At 41.4% G+C, this 14,631-nt stretch overlaps 1 protein-coding gene across 4 annotated transcripts in view; it reads left to right on the forward strand.

The window, feature by feature from the left end:
• The window catches only part of LOC147304384 (receptor-type tyrosine-protein phosphatase U-like), a 273,746-nt gene that overhangs the window by 255,016 nt on the left and 4,099 nt on the right, over window positions 1–14,631 (forward strand). For all 4 annotated transcript variants that reach the window (XM_086279852.1, XM_086279853.1, XM_086279854.1 and 1 more), the window contains one exon: window positions 2,703–2,828. In XM_086279852.1, coding sequence (XP_086135978.1) covers window positions 2,703–2,828 — 126 coding nt within the window. The remainder of the gene's footprint in view (window positions 1–2,702; window positions 2,829–14,631) is intronic.

The raw sequence follows: 14,631 nt of genomic DNA on the forward strand, positions 1-14,631 counted from the left end.
GATTGGAGCAGCACATCCAGTTTCTTTCCGCTGGGAGCTTTTGAAGAGATCATTTTACCCTACAAAGAAATTAGTGCTCGTGGGGTTTAGGAATTTTTAGGGTGGCCTTTGAAGTAGTATGCAAGACTTTTCTGCTCTGTGCTGTGCCTATATTAGGTTCACCATACGACAACAAGGATAGGCTACAGCCCCCTGTGACCCTGAATTAGATAAGAAAGTGGATGAATTGTTTCTCAAAGGGTTTCCAGTCTTAACGTTCTAAGACCCAAACCCTTTCATGGCATGCATTTTTAATTTTTCTTTGCTATTTGGGCTGATTGGGACCTGATGAATGTAAAAACAAAGAATTACCTGATTATTTTCTTTTACCTGATTTTTGTTTCTGAGAAAAATTAGATCCACATATAAGAACATTCATTTTAAATTTTGATAGAACAGTGGCAGAATATTGTCCTTGTAAGTGGATATCAGGCCCTTGTAGAGCAAAATTTAGTATTTTGGTCTAGACAACCCAAAATGTGATGTCCACATATGTGGACGCCAGGTCCTAGGAGGTTAAGAGCAGGTTCCCCCCAATGCAATATAAGACAAGCTGAGGAAAAAACTGTTTGATCAATGGCTCAGTAACACTAGAAAAAAATAGAATGTGCATCTAGAAACAATTGGTTGTTACACTGAATTTCTTTGCTGTCAGAGACCAATTGCAAGTAGTTGCAGTGTCCAGATATGGAGGGTTTTGCCCGCTCAAACTCTGGGCAACCATTTTCGATTGTAAGGTAACTGCACAGTTTACCTGGTGGGAGGCCGTCTGACTCTAAAGAATCCAACTTGACTGACTGAAATTACTTTCAAGCAGGTTTGCAAATAATTATCATCTAGTTTAGAAATGCAGACAGACTGCAGTCATTCTGAGTTCATCTGCACTGATGAGTACAACTCATCTGCAACACGTCTCTTTGCAGCAGCAGACTTGACTCAACTGGTTGCCAGATTTTTGTTTTCCAGTGAAAGCGAGGTTGCCTGCTGCCTGTGTCATTTTGCAGTTAAATCAGTCCCACAGCACTGATATTATGATTTGCGGAGGAAATTCGGAGTGTAGCATCAGGGGAGCATGAATTGCAGGAAGTGCCCCTTTTCAGACCTCTTTCAGGACCTTTTAGTTTTTCCTACTCTTTTGTATTTCCTTCTGAGCGGACCTGAAAAACTGCTGGCCATAGCTCATTCGTTTAATGGTATAATGTGTCACTTTGAAATAAAATGAATAAATAGATAAAAAACAATAAAGTCACCAGTCAAAAGAAAGACAAAATATTCTATCTGAGTAGCATTCAGATAAATACAATAAACAGGAATGCTGCAATCAGCTCTATCAATTCCATTTGGAAATGACATCACAAACTAAAACTCGATGATTGCTTATATCGAATATAATGATTTTTTTTACTGTTTAAAAATGAGCACTGCTAAAACTGAAATCACAGAAATAGAGTGTTTGTCATTTGCCATGCTGACACTCCTTATATTGTCAGCTAATAAATAAAAAGAACATGTATCCATAAAACAGGCTCCAGCACTACTTGTAGTCACAGCTGGGAAGCCTGTATTTAAAAATCTTAGCAAAACAAAGATTACTGCTTACAAGGCTTTCTTTTTAATATAGTGCATGGACACTAACAGCGTCAACATGTCATTCTTATCCTCTTTTCCTTTAAAAGAAGATATGAATGTGAGTCACACACAGTTTGGAGAGGTCATCTGCACAAAGCTTCAATCCTCTGTTCATGCCATCCAATTCATTTACACAGCCCGTCACTGCATTAACACGTTCTTATCGTTTGGGCCCATGTTTGCTCATGCGTGGGTTTGTTCTGCTGTCTCGCTATCGCTCCTCTGTCACCGTGTCATGTCTTGTTCCTGCTCACCATTTCCACTATGCCTGTCAGCTGCAACCTGTCCTTTTTTCTCTGTCACTCTCTTCTTCTTCTTCGTCTTCCTCCTTGTCTCACTACCAGTGGATTAACAGTTTGACCCTCCAACACACACTCACTCAATTTGTCCTCTTAACTTGGAGCTGCCTGTCTCCTGCCTGGATGTATAAATATTTATCGCCCCTCCTGGCCAATGTCACCGGTTAATACCCTTCTGTCAGTGTGAAATGCCGTTATCACTTCCTACTCTAAGGATCTGCTCAACCCCAAAGTCACTGCAGAATACGTCCATATGACAGCGCTTGCTCCCCTGTGTGTGCCGCCCCCCCCCCCCCCCCCACTCCACTCCCACTTGGCCAGGGGATGCGCTTTTGAAGTGGCAGTGATAGGAGACCTTGTCTTTTGTGAGCGTCCAACCTCTCAGCTAACTTCCTGTTTATCTCTCCTGAGCACAGCCAAGGTCTCTTACTCCATTAATTTATAATGTACTAATGGTAATGATTGGGACTCATGAATAATTCAAGCTAGGTGACCGCTGCTTATGTGAAGGATTGTTCCCGCTGACGAGTGGTTTGTTTTTTTGCTCATTTAATTCACAGTTGCCATTTGTAGATAATCATTGTCATTTAGGCTAATTGTCTCTCCTGTCAATACTCAGGTGTCTTGTTACTGGCTTCACCATCACTGGGTGCTGACATAATTATTTGCACTGCCTCAAGCAAGTGTGGGCTAATGACCTGCTCCCTTCTCTTCTTGCCTCCTTTCTCGTCTCAGCCTTGTCTGCAGTACTGGCCTGAACCTGGGCTGCAGCAGTTTGGACCCATGACCGTGGAGCTTCTGTCCAGGACAGCTGACGATGATGTTATAATCCGTCTCTTCCGGGTTCAGAATATAACTCGGGTAGGTGGAACCACCATAACAAAAAACATCATAGTGATGCCCAGGCCTACTCGGTGATATTTGAATGAGTATGGTGAATCAGGAGACAGATTATACTAAGAAAACTAAGTCTAGCTATGAAAAATCAATAACGTGGAAACAGCAAACTGTGTTTGCAACAGTTTTGCAAATCAGCTTAGGAAAAAAAGAATCTTAACATTTTAGACCAATTTCAGCTTCTTACCTGGGAAACTGCTATAAAGTCAGTATATTAATATTTAGTTTGAGGAGCACATTTCTGCTCTTCTACAATTATAGGAGTTCTGATATTGTTCCTGCTTTACATGAGCAAACATGACACAGTAATGCACAACAATGGGAGCCACATTCCATAAGTTGATGTTAGGACTTGCATTACATGCACTATTCCCACATAGCAGTAAGGTCTGGCCCGGATCTGGTGTCAAGCCGGCACTGCTGGCTGACTTCTGGCATGGTAAGTGGTATGTCATCCAGATATGGGCCAGGCCTGGCATAAATGGCACTGTCTATGTGATGGCATGCCACATCTGGCCCAATTGTGCTTTGGTTTATGTGGCCCAGGCTCATAGAAAACAGGCCTGCCCAAGCTGGCACTTCTGACTGACTGGTGTCATGGCAGGGTGTGTGTCAACCAGATGTGGGCCAGGTCTGGCAATGATGGCACTATTTATGTTCCTATTTTCCTGTTTTAGTTAGAAGATCCAAATGCCATGTTGCAATACTATACTGCTATAGTAGCCAACGTTTCAAATGCAGGTTTGACAGGTTTGTGAGTGTACACTTTATCCAAAACCTCGTGAAGGTTTAGTCATGTTTACCACTGGGTGGCTGTAGCTCAGGAAGTAGAGCAGGTCACCTACTGATTGGAAGGTTAGCTAGTTCGATCCCTGGCTCCTCCAATCTGCATGTCAAGAGTGTGACTGAATGTGAATGTAGTTAGGAAGCGCTCAGTTTAGAGAAAGTGTGAGATTGGGTGAATGTGGCATGTTGTATAGAGCACTGTGAGTAATCCAGGAGAGTAGAAAAGCACTACATTAGAATCAGTCCATTCACTGTCTCAAGGGAGATTTGTCATGTTACTTTTGCACTATTTTGTTCCAGCACATGTTGTTATTATATGTGTGGTACACATTAGGCTGACATTTGGGGCCAGAGCTGAAACTGTTCTGGGCCAGCACAGGGCCGTCAGTGTGTCTGCAACTGGCCTTGTGCTGGCCCATGTGTGGGCCAACCCTGGCAAACCAGATCTGGACCACCAAAGGACCGTCATTCTTTGCGGTATGTGGGCCATGTGTAAACACATTGTGTTGGCCAGATCCGAGCCATAACAATTTTGCTATGTGGGTTGGAGGGACCATGTTGAAGTTTTCAAGAATCTCTAACAACCACCTTTGTGTCGAGAGCCATTTACTGATGACAAGAATCCAGTATACCAGTACAGTTTGTTTTGTTCAACTTCCAAAGGCCTATATCTGATAGTCAGTGCAAAGCTGTTCTGTAACATCCTGTTCCATCATGACAAAAATCCCACACACAGGGATGCATATACTCACTTTTCAAGTTCAGGTTTATTTCTGGGTCAGTATCAGGGTGGCTCACTTCTTACCAGGTTGCATTACCATGGTAACTTACACTCCACACCAAACCTGCTTTGGAGCAGGTTAATTTTGAGGTAAGAGATCAGTGGGTATGAAATCACCGCCTACTGATTTTTTTTTTTTTTATGTTTTTAAAAAGCAGCTGCAGCAACCTTTGAAGCAATTTTTATATTCTTTAGTATGTGATCTTAAAAGTGGTCGCGTACATTGTAATTGTGGATGCTATATATTCAATTTGTGCATAAGCTAATTCTACGCTAATTGTGCTATCAATGAAATGAATGTTGTTTCCCTGAACCAGCTGAAGAAGCTGATGAGCCTCAACTTTCACAAACATTTCTGAAAAACATGGCAGTTTGGAAATGGGCCTGTAAATCTGTAAATTAGTGGCGTCTATGAAGGGTTTTTTAAGCAGAGGGAAGACACTGGCAGGGTTAAAGTAGTCTGGATTGCAGCCAGATAAAAGGGAAATGTTTATAATAGAGAGAAGTCAAGCGGAGATGACAGGTAAAACCTCTTTAATCAATTTAGGAGGGATAATGTCAGCTGGGCCGGAAGAAGTGTGCATGTGTGTGACTATATCAATGAGATCTGATGTGAAAATCAGATAAAACCTGAAAAACAGAAGTGGGTAGTGGGTAACTGTTGGGCAGGTTGCACAAAAACAGAACTAAACTGTGACTTGCTACAGTTAATCTTGGTAACAAAAACGTTCAGAATTTCTTTTCATAGATAGAAAATATAAAAATGTGTCATTGTGTTGAACAAGAACCTTGGATTGTGCATATTATTGTTAATCAAACTACAGGGAGTGCAGAATTATTAGGCAAGTTGTATTTTTGAGGAATAATTTTATTATTGAACAACAACCATGTTCTCAATGAACCCAAAAAACTCATTAATATCAAAGCTGAATGTTTTTGGAAGTAGTTTTTAGTTTGTTTTTAGTTTGAGCTATTTTAGGGGGATATCTGTGTGTGCAGGTGACTATTACTGTGCATAATTATTAGGCAACTTAACAAAAAACAAATATATACCCATTTCAATTATTTATTTTTACCAGTGAAACCAATATAACATCTCCACATTCACAAATATACATTTCTGACATTCAAAAACAAAACAAAAACAAATCAGCGACCAATATAGCCACCTTTCTTTGCAAGGACACTCAAAAGCCTGCCATCCATGGATTCTGTCAGTGTTTTGATCTGTTCACCATCAACATTGCGTGCAGCAGCAACCACAGCCTCCCAGACACTGTTCAGAGAGGTGTACTGTTTTCCCTCCTTGTAAATCTCACATTTGATGATGGACCACAGGTTCTCAATGGGGTTCAGATCAGGTGAACAAGGTGGCCATGTCATTAGTTTTTCTTCTTTTATACCCTTTCTTGCCAGCCATGCTGTGGAGTACTTGGACGCGTGTGATGGAGCATTGTCCTGCATGAAAATCATGTTTTTCTTGAAGGATGCAGACTTCTTCCTGTACCACTGCTTGAAGAAGGTGTCTTCCAGAAACTGGCAGTAGGACTGGGAGTTGAGCTTGACTCCATCCTCAACCCGAAAAGGCCCCACAAGCTCATCTTTGATGATACCAGCCCAAACCAGTACTCTACCTCCACCTTGCTGGCGTCTGAGTCGGACTGGAGCTCTCTGCTCTTTACCAATCCAGCCACAGGCCCATCCATCTGGCCCATCAAGACTCACTCTCATGTCATCAGTCCATAAAACCTTAGAAAAATCAATCTTGAGATGTTTCTTGGCCCAGTCTTGACGTTTCAGTTTGTGTGTCTTGTTCAGTGGTGGTCGTCTTTCAGCCTTTCTTACCTTGGCCATGTCTCTGAGTATTGCACACCTTGTGCTTTTGGGCACTCCAGTGATGTTGCAGCTCTGAAATATGGCCAAACTGGTGGCAAGTGGCATCTTGACAGCTGCACGCTTGACTTTTCTCAGTTCATGGGCAGTTATTTGGCGCCTTGGTTTTTCCACACGCTTCTTGCGACCCTGTTGACTATTTTGAATGAAACGCTTGATTGTTCGATGATCACGCTTCAGAAGCTTTGCAATTTTGAGACTGCTGCATCCCTCTGCAAGATATCTCACTATTTTTGACTTTTCTGAGCCTGTCAAGTCCTTCTTTTGACCCATTTTGCCAAAGGAAAGGACGTTGCCTAATAATTATGCACACCTGATATAGGGTGTTGATGTCATTAGACCACACCCCTTCTCATTACAGAGATGCACATCACCTAATATGCTTAATTGGTAGTAGGCTTTCGAGCCTATACAGCTTGGAGTAAGACAACATGCATGAAGAGGATGATGTGGACAAAATACTCATTTACCTAATAATTCTGCACTCCCTGTAGCAAAATGTTCTGGGAAGACAAGACTGACTGTAAAAGTGTCAGAAATTATACATTTGTGATCAGACAATGATTCAGACACTCTCAGGGAGTTTATTGATATAATGAGAGTAAAGACCAGATCCAGTGTACGTCCACCATTATGTCCTTATTAGTCATTTAACTGATGTGCTAAGTTAAATGACTTTGAAATATTGTTAGCAGAGACGGGTCTTCCAGCGGAATCTGCATGAATATTGAAGATACTTATATTGTCTAGACGGAGGAATAATCACACGTGGGGCATCGGCTTTTCACCGGAACAACACTTAGTTTTTATTATTGAACTCTCGCGTGCACTCTGCAGCATAACAGGAAGCATCCTTTCAAAATAAAATCACAACAGATGACAACGAGGGCATACCTATTAACTAGCTCAACACCCCCACTTGCACTCACGTTGTCAGCTTTACATGCATTCCAAAAGAAACAGTTTTTCTTTACTATTTGTTTACACTCCAAACATATATTTCTCAAACTTCAATAACTTCCCCTTTGTTGCTGGCTTTGTCATAACATCGGCCACCATCAGACCTGTCGGACAATACTCCAATATCAAATTTCCAGCATTAACTGTTGATCTCACAAAATGATATTTGATATCGATATGCTTACACCTCTGTCTGTTAACAGGATTCTTTGCCAATGCAATAGTCCCTTGATTGTCCTCAAAAATCTTTGGCGGTCTCTTTTGATGCTCATACATGCTTTGCAACAGTTGTGTCAAGTACAAACATTCTTGTGTTGTTGCTGCCAAAGCTATGTACTCTGCTTCACAAGTTGACAAGGCAACAGTTGGCTGCTTCTTTGTTCGCCATGACACCAAAGTACCTCCTTCATTCAGGCTTACGCAGTAACCTGTAGTACTCCTCCTGTCAGTCACATCCGCAGCCCAGTCTGAGTCACTGTGACCTTGTACTCTCAAATCTTTGTCACTTTTCCTGTAGCACAATGTCTTGTCTTTTGATTGTTTCAGGTACCTTAGAACATGTTTCACAGTAGTCCAATGTTCCACAGCTGGTTCTTTGAAGTGCTGTGACAGCTTACTTACAACAAAACTCAAATCTGGTCGTGTGCAAGAGGTCAAGTAAATAAGGCTACCTACTGCCTCTCTGTACATTCTGACATTGTTCATTTTCTCAGCATCATCATTGTAGTTCAACCTTTGTTCACAAGGAGTTGATCTTGGTTTACAGTCTTGCATTTGAAATCTTTCCAGTATGTTTTCTACATATCTCTCTTGTAACATTTTTACACAATCTTGGGTTTGCTCAAAATCAATACCAAGAAAATGTTTGAGTTTCCCCATATCTTTCATTTTGAATCTTGCAGTTAGCATTTCCTTCACAGTTTTCAAAACCCTTTCATCACTGGCTGCAATAATAATATCATCAACCCATATGATCATGATCACTTTTTCTTTTCCTGTTTTCCTTGTGTAAACACAATGATCTACAGGACTCTGCATGAAACCGTTCTCTATCAAATAGTCATGTAATGTCCTGTTCCAGTTTCGGCCTGACTGTTTAAGCCCATAAAGTGACTTTTCCAGCTTGTAGACCAGTTTCTCATCTGTTTTTCCTTTTACTTCATAGCCTTCTGGCTGCTCAACATACACTTCAAAATCTATTGGTGCATGCAAGTATGCGGTTTTTACATCCATCTGATGCAAAATCAGGTTTTCTTGTATTGCACACTGCATCAATACTCTTATGCTTGTCAGGTTAGCAGTCGGAGAAAAAGTTTCATCATAGTCTATCCCAAAACACTGGTTGTAACCTTTAGCTACGTACCGTGCTTTATATTTTTCTGATCCATCACCACTGTTTTTCTTCACATATACCCATCTACCCCCCACTGCTTTCTTTCCCTCAGGTAAGATTGTTAGGGTAAAGGTGTTGTTCTCTTTTAAGGATTGCATTTCTTCATCCATAGCTGCTTTCCACTCTCTAGAGTTGGGTGACCTTGCAGCTTCACTGAATGTCACGGGTGAGTTACTTATCAGTCTGTAACAGTAGTCTATGTTAGTCAGCACTTGATCATCAATGTCTTCTCCTGACTCATATTCATTTAGATAATCTGGTTTCTTTCTTGTTCTAGAAGGATACCTTCTGGAGTTTTCAGTCTCATCACTAAGTGGCATCTGACTGTTCACTTCTGGTTGGTTGTCAGTATCTGGTTCCTGTGAACTGGTACTGGGGCTTTCCCTGTTCACGTTTGGTCTCTCCCTCACCTGTATGTCTTCATCCTCAGATGTCGTATCAGTTTGTGTTTGCTTTTCCTCATTGTGTTTGGTTACAAACTTAACCAGCCTAAACTTTTGCACTTTGGCGCTGTCTGGGAAATAAACCTTGTATGCTGGACTGTTTTTGTCGTAGCCTACAAAAATCCCTTTTGTACACTTAGAATCCAGCTTACCCTTGTTTTGCTTGTAAGCATAACACTCACACCCAAACTTTCGCATTCTGGATAGATTGGGCTTCCGCCCAGTCAGCAAAAAGTAAGGTGTCTGCCCTGTCCGGTTGTTAAAGCATCTGTTTCTCACGATAGCCGCTGTTTGAACTGCATACGTCCATAATTCCTTTGGTATGGCACTCTCAATAAGCATGCACCTCCCCATATCAAAAAGTGTTCTCCAGCCACGTTCCGCTGTACCATTCTGGTGAGGGGAATATGGGGCTGAAGTTTCATGTCTTATTCCATGTTTGTTTAACAATACCTGGTAACTCTTTGCCATGAACTCTGTGCCGTTGTCTGACCTGATACACTTTACCTTCCCGAGTGGGGCTGTATCGGCCAAAAAGATTTCAGTTGCTTGCATTGTTTCACTTTTGTTTTTGAGAAAATATACAAATACTGCACCGGAAAAGTCATCGGTAAACAATAATGCATATCTGTGTCCATCTCGTGATTCTGGATCTATCGGCCCTGCTAGATCCGTATGTACCAGCTCGAGAGGTTTCTCAGCTCTCCTGTCAGGGTTTCTATTCCTAGTCTGGACAAATTTTCCCTGAATACACACCTCACAGTTCAAACTTTCTTTGTCAGTTTTCCCTTTGATTTTCATACCTTCAACCACATTTTGTAGCTTCAGAATGTCACTATGATTGCAATGTCCCAAAATTTCATGCCATGTCTGCACATCAAAACAATTATTACACTTATCATCGTACTCACTTACAGTCTCAAGGTAATAAAGTCTGTTGTGCTCATGGATGTGAAACTTTGTACCGTCTCTGTGTTGAAGGACGTTCCTTCCTTTCTTAAAGATGATAGTGGCTCCGTTCGTGGTGGCCGCTCTCACAGAGAAGATATTCTGTGGAAATGAGGGAATGCATAGGGCGTCTTTCAGTGTTGTTTTACACTGTCTCCCTCTGCTGTTAATCAAGCACACCTCTGCATCTCCTCTGCCTTCAGCCACTCCTTTACACCTGGTGCCATCAGCTAATTCCACACAGTGCGTTCCCGGCTGGAAGTCGTCATTAAATTTCTTGAACGCTGTTTTATCATTCAGGATGTGTGATGTTGCGCCAGTATCCACCATTAGGCCTTTGGTCCTGATGTCTTGTGGCTGTTGAGGTGCCGCGTAGTCATCGCTCATCCGGAAGACATAGGTGTCGTCGCTCTCTGCGTTGTCGCCCTCCTCCGAGGCTATGCGTGCTTCATCATTCCGTTGTCGTCTCCTGCAAGTCGACTCTCGATGGGTGTTGCTCCTACAGTGACCGCACCACTGTCTGTAGCGGCATGCTCTGGCCTTGTGTCCCCGTTGGCCACACTTAAAACAGACTATGTCTGACATGTCTCTCCTGTGGTCATTAGCAGCTGCTGCGGGTCTCACGCTGGGTTGCACTCTCGCCTTCATGATGTTATCCTCTTGTTCCATTAAGCGCATTTTCTCAGTGTCCTCATAGCTGCGGAGTTTCGTTTTAAATTCCGCAAACTTGATTTCTGATTCACTTTGCGTAATGTGAACGGAAAAAGGTTTAAATGTTTCTGGTAAACCTTTTAACACCATCGCTACAAGCAGACCATCACTAAGTGTCTCTCCAGCATTTCTCAGGGCTGTAATAAATGTCTCTGCGCGTATGATGTACTCCGTGACGCTCTCACTGCTTGCTTTCTTCAGAGAAGTCAGTTCGGTATAAAGGCTGATAATTCTTGGTTTACCTTTTCCTGCATAATAGTCTCTTAAAATTTTCAGTGCCTCGCGTCCATCATCGGCAGCTTCTCTCATCACGAGCGATAAACTCTTATCATCCAGGAACTGTATTAACTCTGCATAGGCCTGGGCATTCTTATCTTCGTCGTCCTCATCGTCGTCATCACTTTTCAATATTGTGTCTTTTAGACCTTGTAATCTAAGATGTCCCAAAAATTTTGTCTCCCACAGTTCATAATTCTTCTCATCTCCGTCAAAAACCAACCTTGCCCATCGGCCACTGGGTTCACCAGCACGCTTATTCATGGTGCTAACTTAGCACGCTAGCCCTCACCGAACACGCTGTACTTTGCGACTTTTCTGGTGGTAAACTTTCCCCTGGCGTAGCTTCAATGTTTTCCTGGGCCCATAACCTGTTAGCAGAGACGGGTCTTCCAGCGGAATCTGCATGAATATTGAAGATACTTATATTGTCTAGACGGAGGAATAATCACACGTGGGGCATCGGCTTTTCACCGGAACAACACTTAGTTTTTATTATTGAACTCTCACGTGCACTCTGCAGCATAACAGGAAGCATCCTTTCAAAATAAAATCACAACAGATGACAACGAGGGCATACCTATTAACTAGCTCAACAAATATTGAGAAAATCTCTGGCAGTGCAGTTACAGGGATCATCAATGTGTAAATTAATCACACCTAACAAAATATATTTTTCTTAAATTTAACAGCAACAGATGCAAGCAGATTAGAGAATTAATTCAGAAATATTACCAGATTTAAGAGTTTGGTAGATAACAATAAGGCAAAATGGATATTCACACTGAATTTTGAAAAGCAGTGACTTGGCAAGTGTGAAATGAATCATGAGTAAAATTAAATACAGTTTAAATTATTCTTGTAAACTAATGCTCTTAGTTTACAAGAGCATTAGTTTGCCTGACAGTCTCAGAATCAAGAATTCAAGAATTTGTAGTTGGGTGACTAAAATTCCCTGAAACCAGCAGGGCCCTGGTTTAAACCAACTGAAACAGATACTGCAGGCCACAAACCCATTATAAACAAATGATTTACTAGTTAAGATATCTATTTTTACAAAAACCGATAACTGCAGGAGAGACGAGCTTCAGTGGCTGACACTTACATGGTACAGTAAGATTATTAAACCTGGCTGTAGAAATATGGTCAGTGTGGGTTTTTCCATCTGTGCCTTATAATCACAGGCATTGGTGAAGTTGAAGTGGCTGACCTTGAGACCTAAAAACTTGGTGTTGTAGTGGTAGAACAGCAGATGTGCAATTTATCTGGTGAAAATCTATCTAATATTAATGGTAAGAAAATAACTGTACCTGTAATGGAGCAGGGGTTAGCAGGAGTCTTCCACCGTCATGCTGTAGAAGTCACAAGTGAAGGCTTAGATCAATATTTGTGGTCAGAATACTTGAATCCCCGTCATTTGGGTGAAGATCATTTTGCTTTAAAAGGTTCACGTAGGTTGAGGAATGATGTGAAGTTGTCCACAAAGGGGATGTCATTATTCCTGCAGAAGCCCTTAAGCCAGATGTGAAACTCACACAGACAGCTGAACTTCACAACACTAATAGGGGGGTGTCAGCAAACAGATGATACGCTGCTTTCAAGTGGCCATAGAAGGCCCACAAGTCTTTTTTGAGGGTCTCTGATTAATGATATTTTAAGTCATGAGTTTGGATGTGGACAACTGTTGTAGAGGCTTTGTGGTAGGTTTTCCACAGCTGTAGAGCTTTTAGAGCGATGCCATTCACACAGTCTGGGATAGCTAAGCATAGGGGGAACCCTGGGTTAACATAGTGAGCTGGTCACCAGGTTTGTGTGACCACTTATCCTAATAAACACCAGTGTTATGTTAAGTGAATCCAGATAAAGAAACATACTCTGGGCATGTTGAAATCACTAGTACAGGGTTCACAGCATGTACTCCACTAAGCTTAACTCTCTTTCAGGAACAGAAAATTCAAAGTTCTCCTCATTTGGGGTCACCAAGCTTGGAGCTGTTAGTTAAACCTACTTCTTGGAATAGGGCCCTGAGTAAGGAATATACAACGGATGAGTTTACAAAGTGGAACACAGGACTAGAGTTTACATACACTGGGAGTGACAAACAGAGTGAGAATGAGATGCAGGTGGAGGTAACAGAGAAACACGGGGAAAGCTACAGATATATACCTGATATTGCAAATCAACAACTGTCCTCCTGTTTTGGTTCTTCTAGAAGTCCACAATGAGGCTAAATGCCAGTGGTTTTCTTCAGTCACTACATTATAGAATCAAGACTTATAGATATATTAGGTTAGATTAGGTATATGTGTCGATCATTAGAGTAAAAAACCTGCATTTTATTATCTTGAGAAAGACTTAGAATTTCCACTCAGGCAGCCCACCTTTCCTATAAGCCCTGTATTTCTACATGCACACAACTGAGTGGCATCAGGCAGGCCTTACATAAATCTCTAAAGGTTTTTGGGTTTGAGATTTCAAATATGTTTCTGTTATTTTGTATGTCATGAATTACCATGACAAGGCAGCAACAGAATGGAGAGATACTGCTGGTTCCTACAATTCCAAACTATTTAACTTCTCCCCAGTGTCCAAACTATTTTCTCTGACTTGACTTAATGAATGGGTTTAATTGCTTTCCCTCCGTTTTCTTTCCTGTACAGAATCAGAAACATTAAGATCCAAGTGTAAACCCTGCATGTCTCTCGGTTCCCTTGATATGTCATTTTGACAGACTTAATTTCTAAAATTGCTGTTTAAACATCTAATTTTCTTATCAAATGACATGTTTTTACTTTAACATTGAACATGGACAAAAACACTTGATCCAGCCCTACCTCAGCAGACAACTTTTTTTGCAGCTGTAGTTCCTGGAACCCAATCAATTCATTTATTTTCAAGAGGATAACTGAAGCCTGACACACATATAATAATTCTGAACGGTGACCTAGGTCCCAGCTTGATTTTGTTCTTCTCAGCGGTCGGAGTAATTTGCTGCATGTGGTCCTGAGACCTATTTAATAAGCAGTTTTTGTTTTATTTGAGCAATTATACAATATCAAATATTACTTTAAAAAAGTTTTTTATTTTTATTTTGACCATATCCAACATTTGAGTATGAATGAAATATTTGTGTTACCAGTAGTGAGTCTTTGTGTTTGCTCATGTGCATGAGTGTTGTCTGAGTAGCTTAGCATGACCTGTAGCAGCAGTTGCACCTCCTATCCTTTGACCTCAGTAGATCCTCAACAATCCTCTGTAGGTGCTTTCAGAAGCAGATGTGTCTCTTGTCTTTAGCTCACAGTAGTGTTAACCTCCCCTGTTACTTCAGTATCCCACTCGGCCCCTCAATTATCTTAACATCATGTCAGAAACTGTTCCCACATGCGCTCCACAGGATCCGGAGAAGACAGAAACACCAGAGCAAGACACCATTAAACTCTGTCCTAAGAAGGTATTCTATTGTCCAGTAGATAGCACAGGTCCTACATGTTACCAAACATGATCTTATTTGTGATGCGCTTCTACCTCACAACAGAGGCATCGTTACTTCTTGCATTCCTTAAAATTAAAGGTTCC

This window comes from Aulonocara sp. 'chitande type north' Nkhata Bay, linkage group LG22, assembly GCF_057382095.1.
Source record: "Aulonocara sp. 'chitande type north' Nkhata Bay isolate Kocher_YH1m ecotype deep benthic linkage group LG22, A_spYH_male_GT1.1, whole genome shotgun sequence".
Lineage (NCBI taxonomy): Eukaryota > Metazoa > Chordata > Actinopteri > Cichliformes > Cichlidae > Aulonocara > Aulonocara sp. 'chitande type north' Nkhata Bay.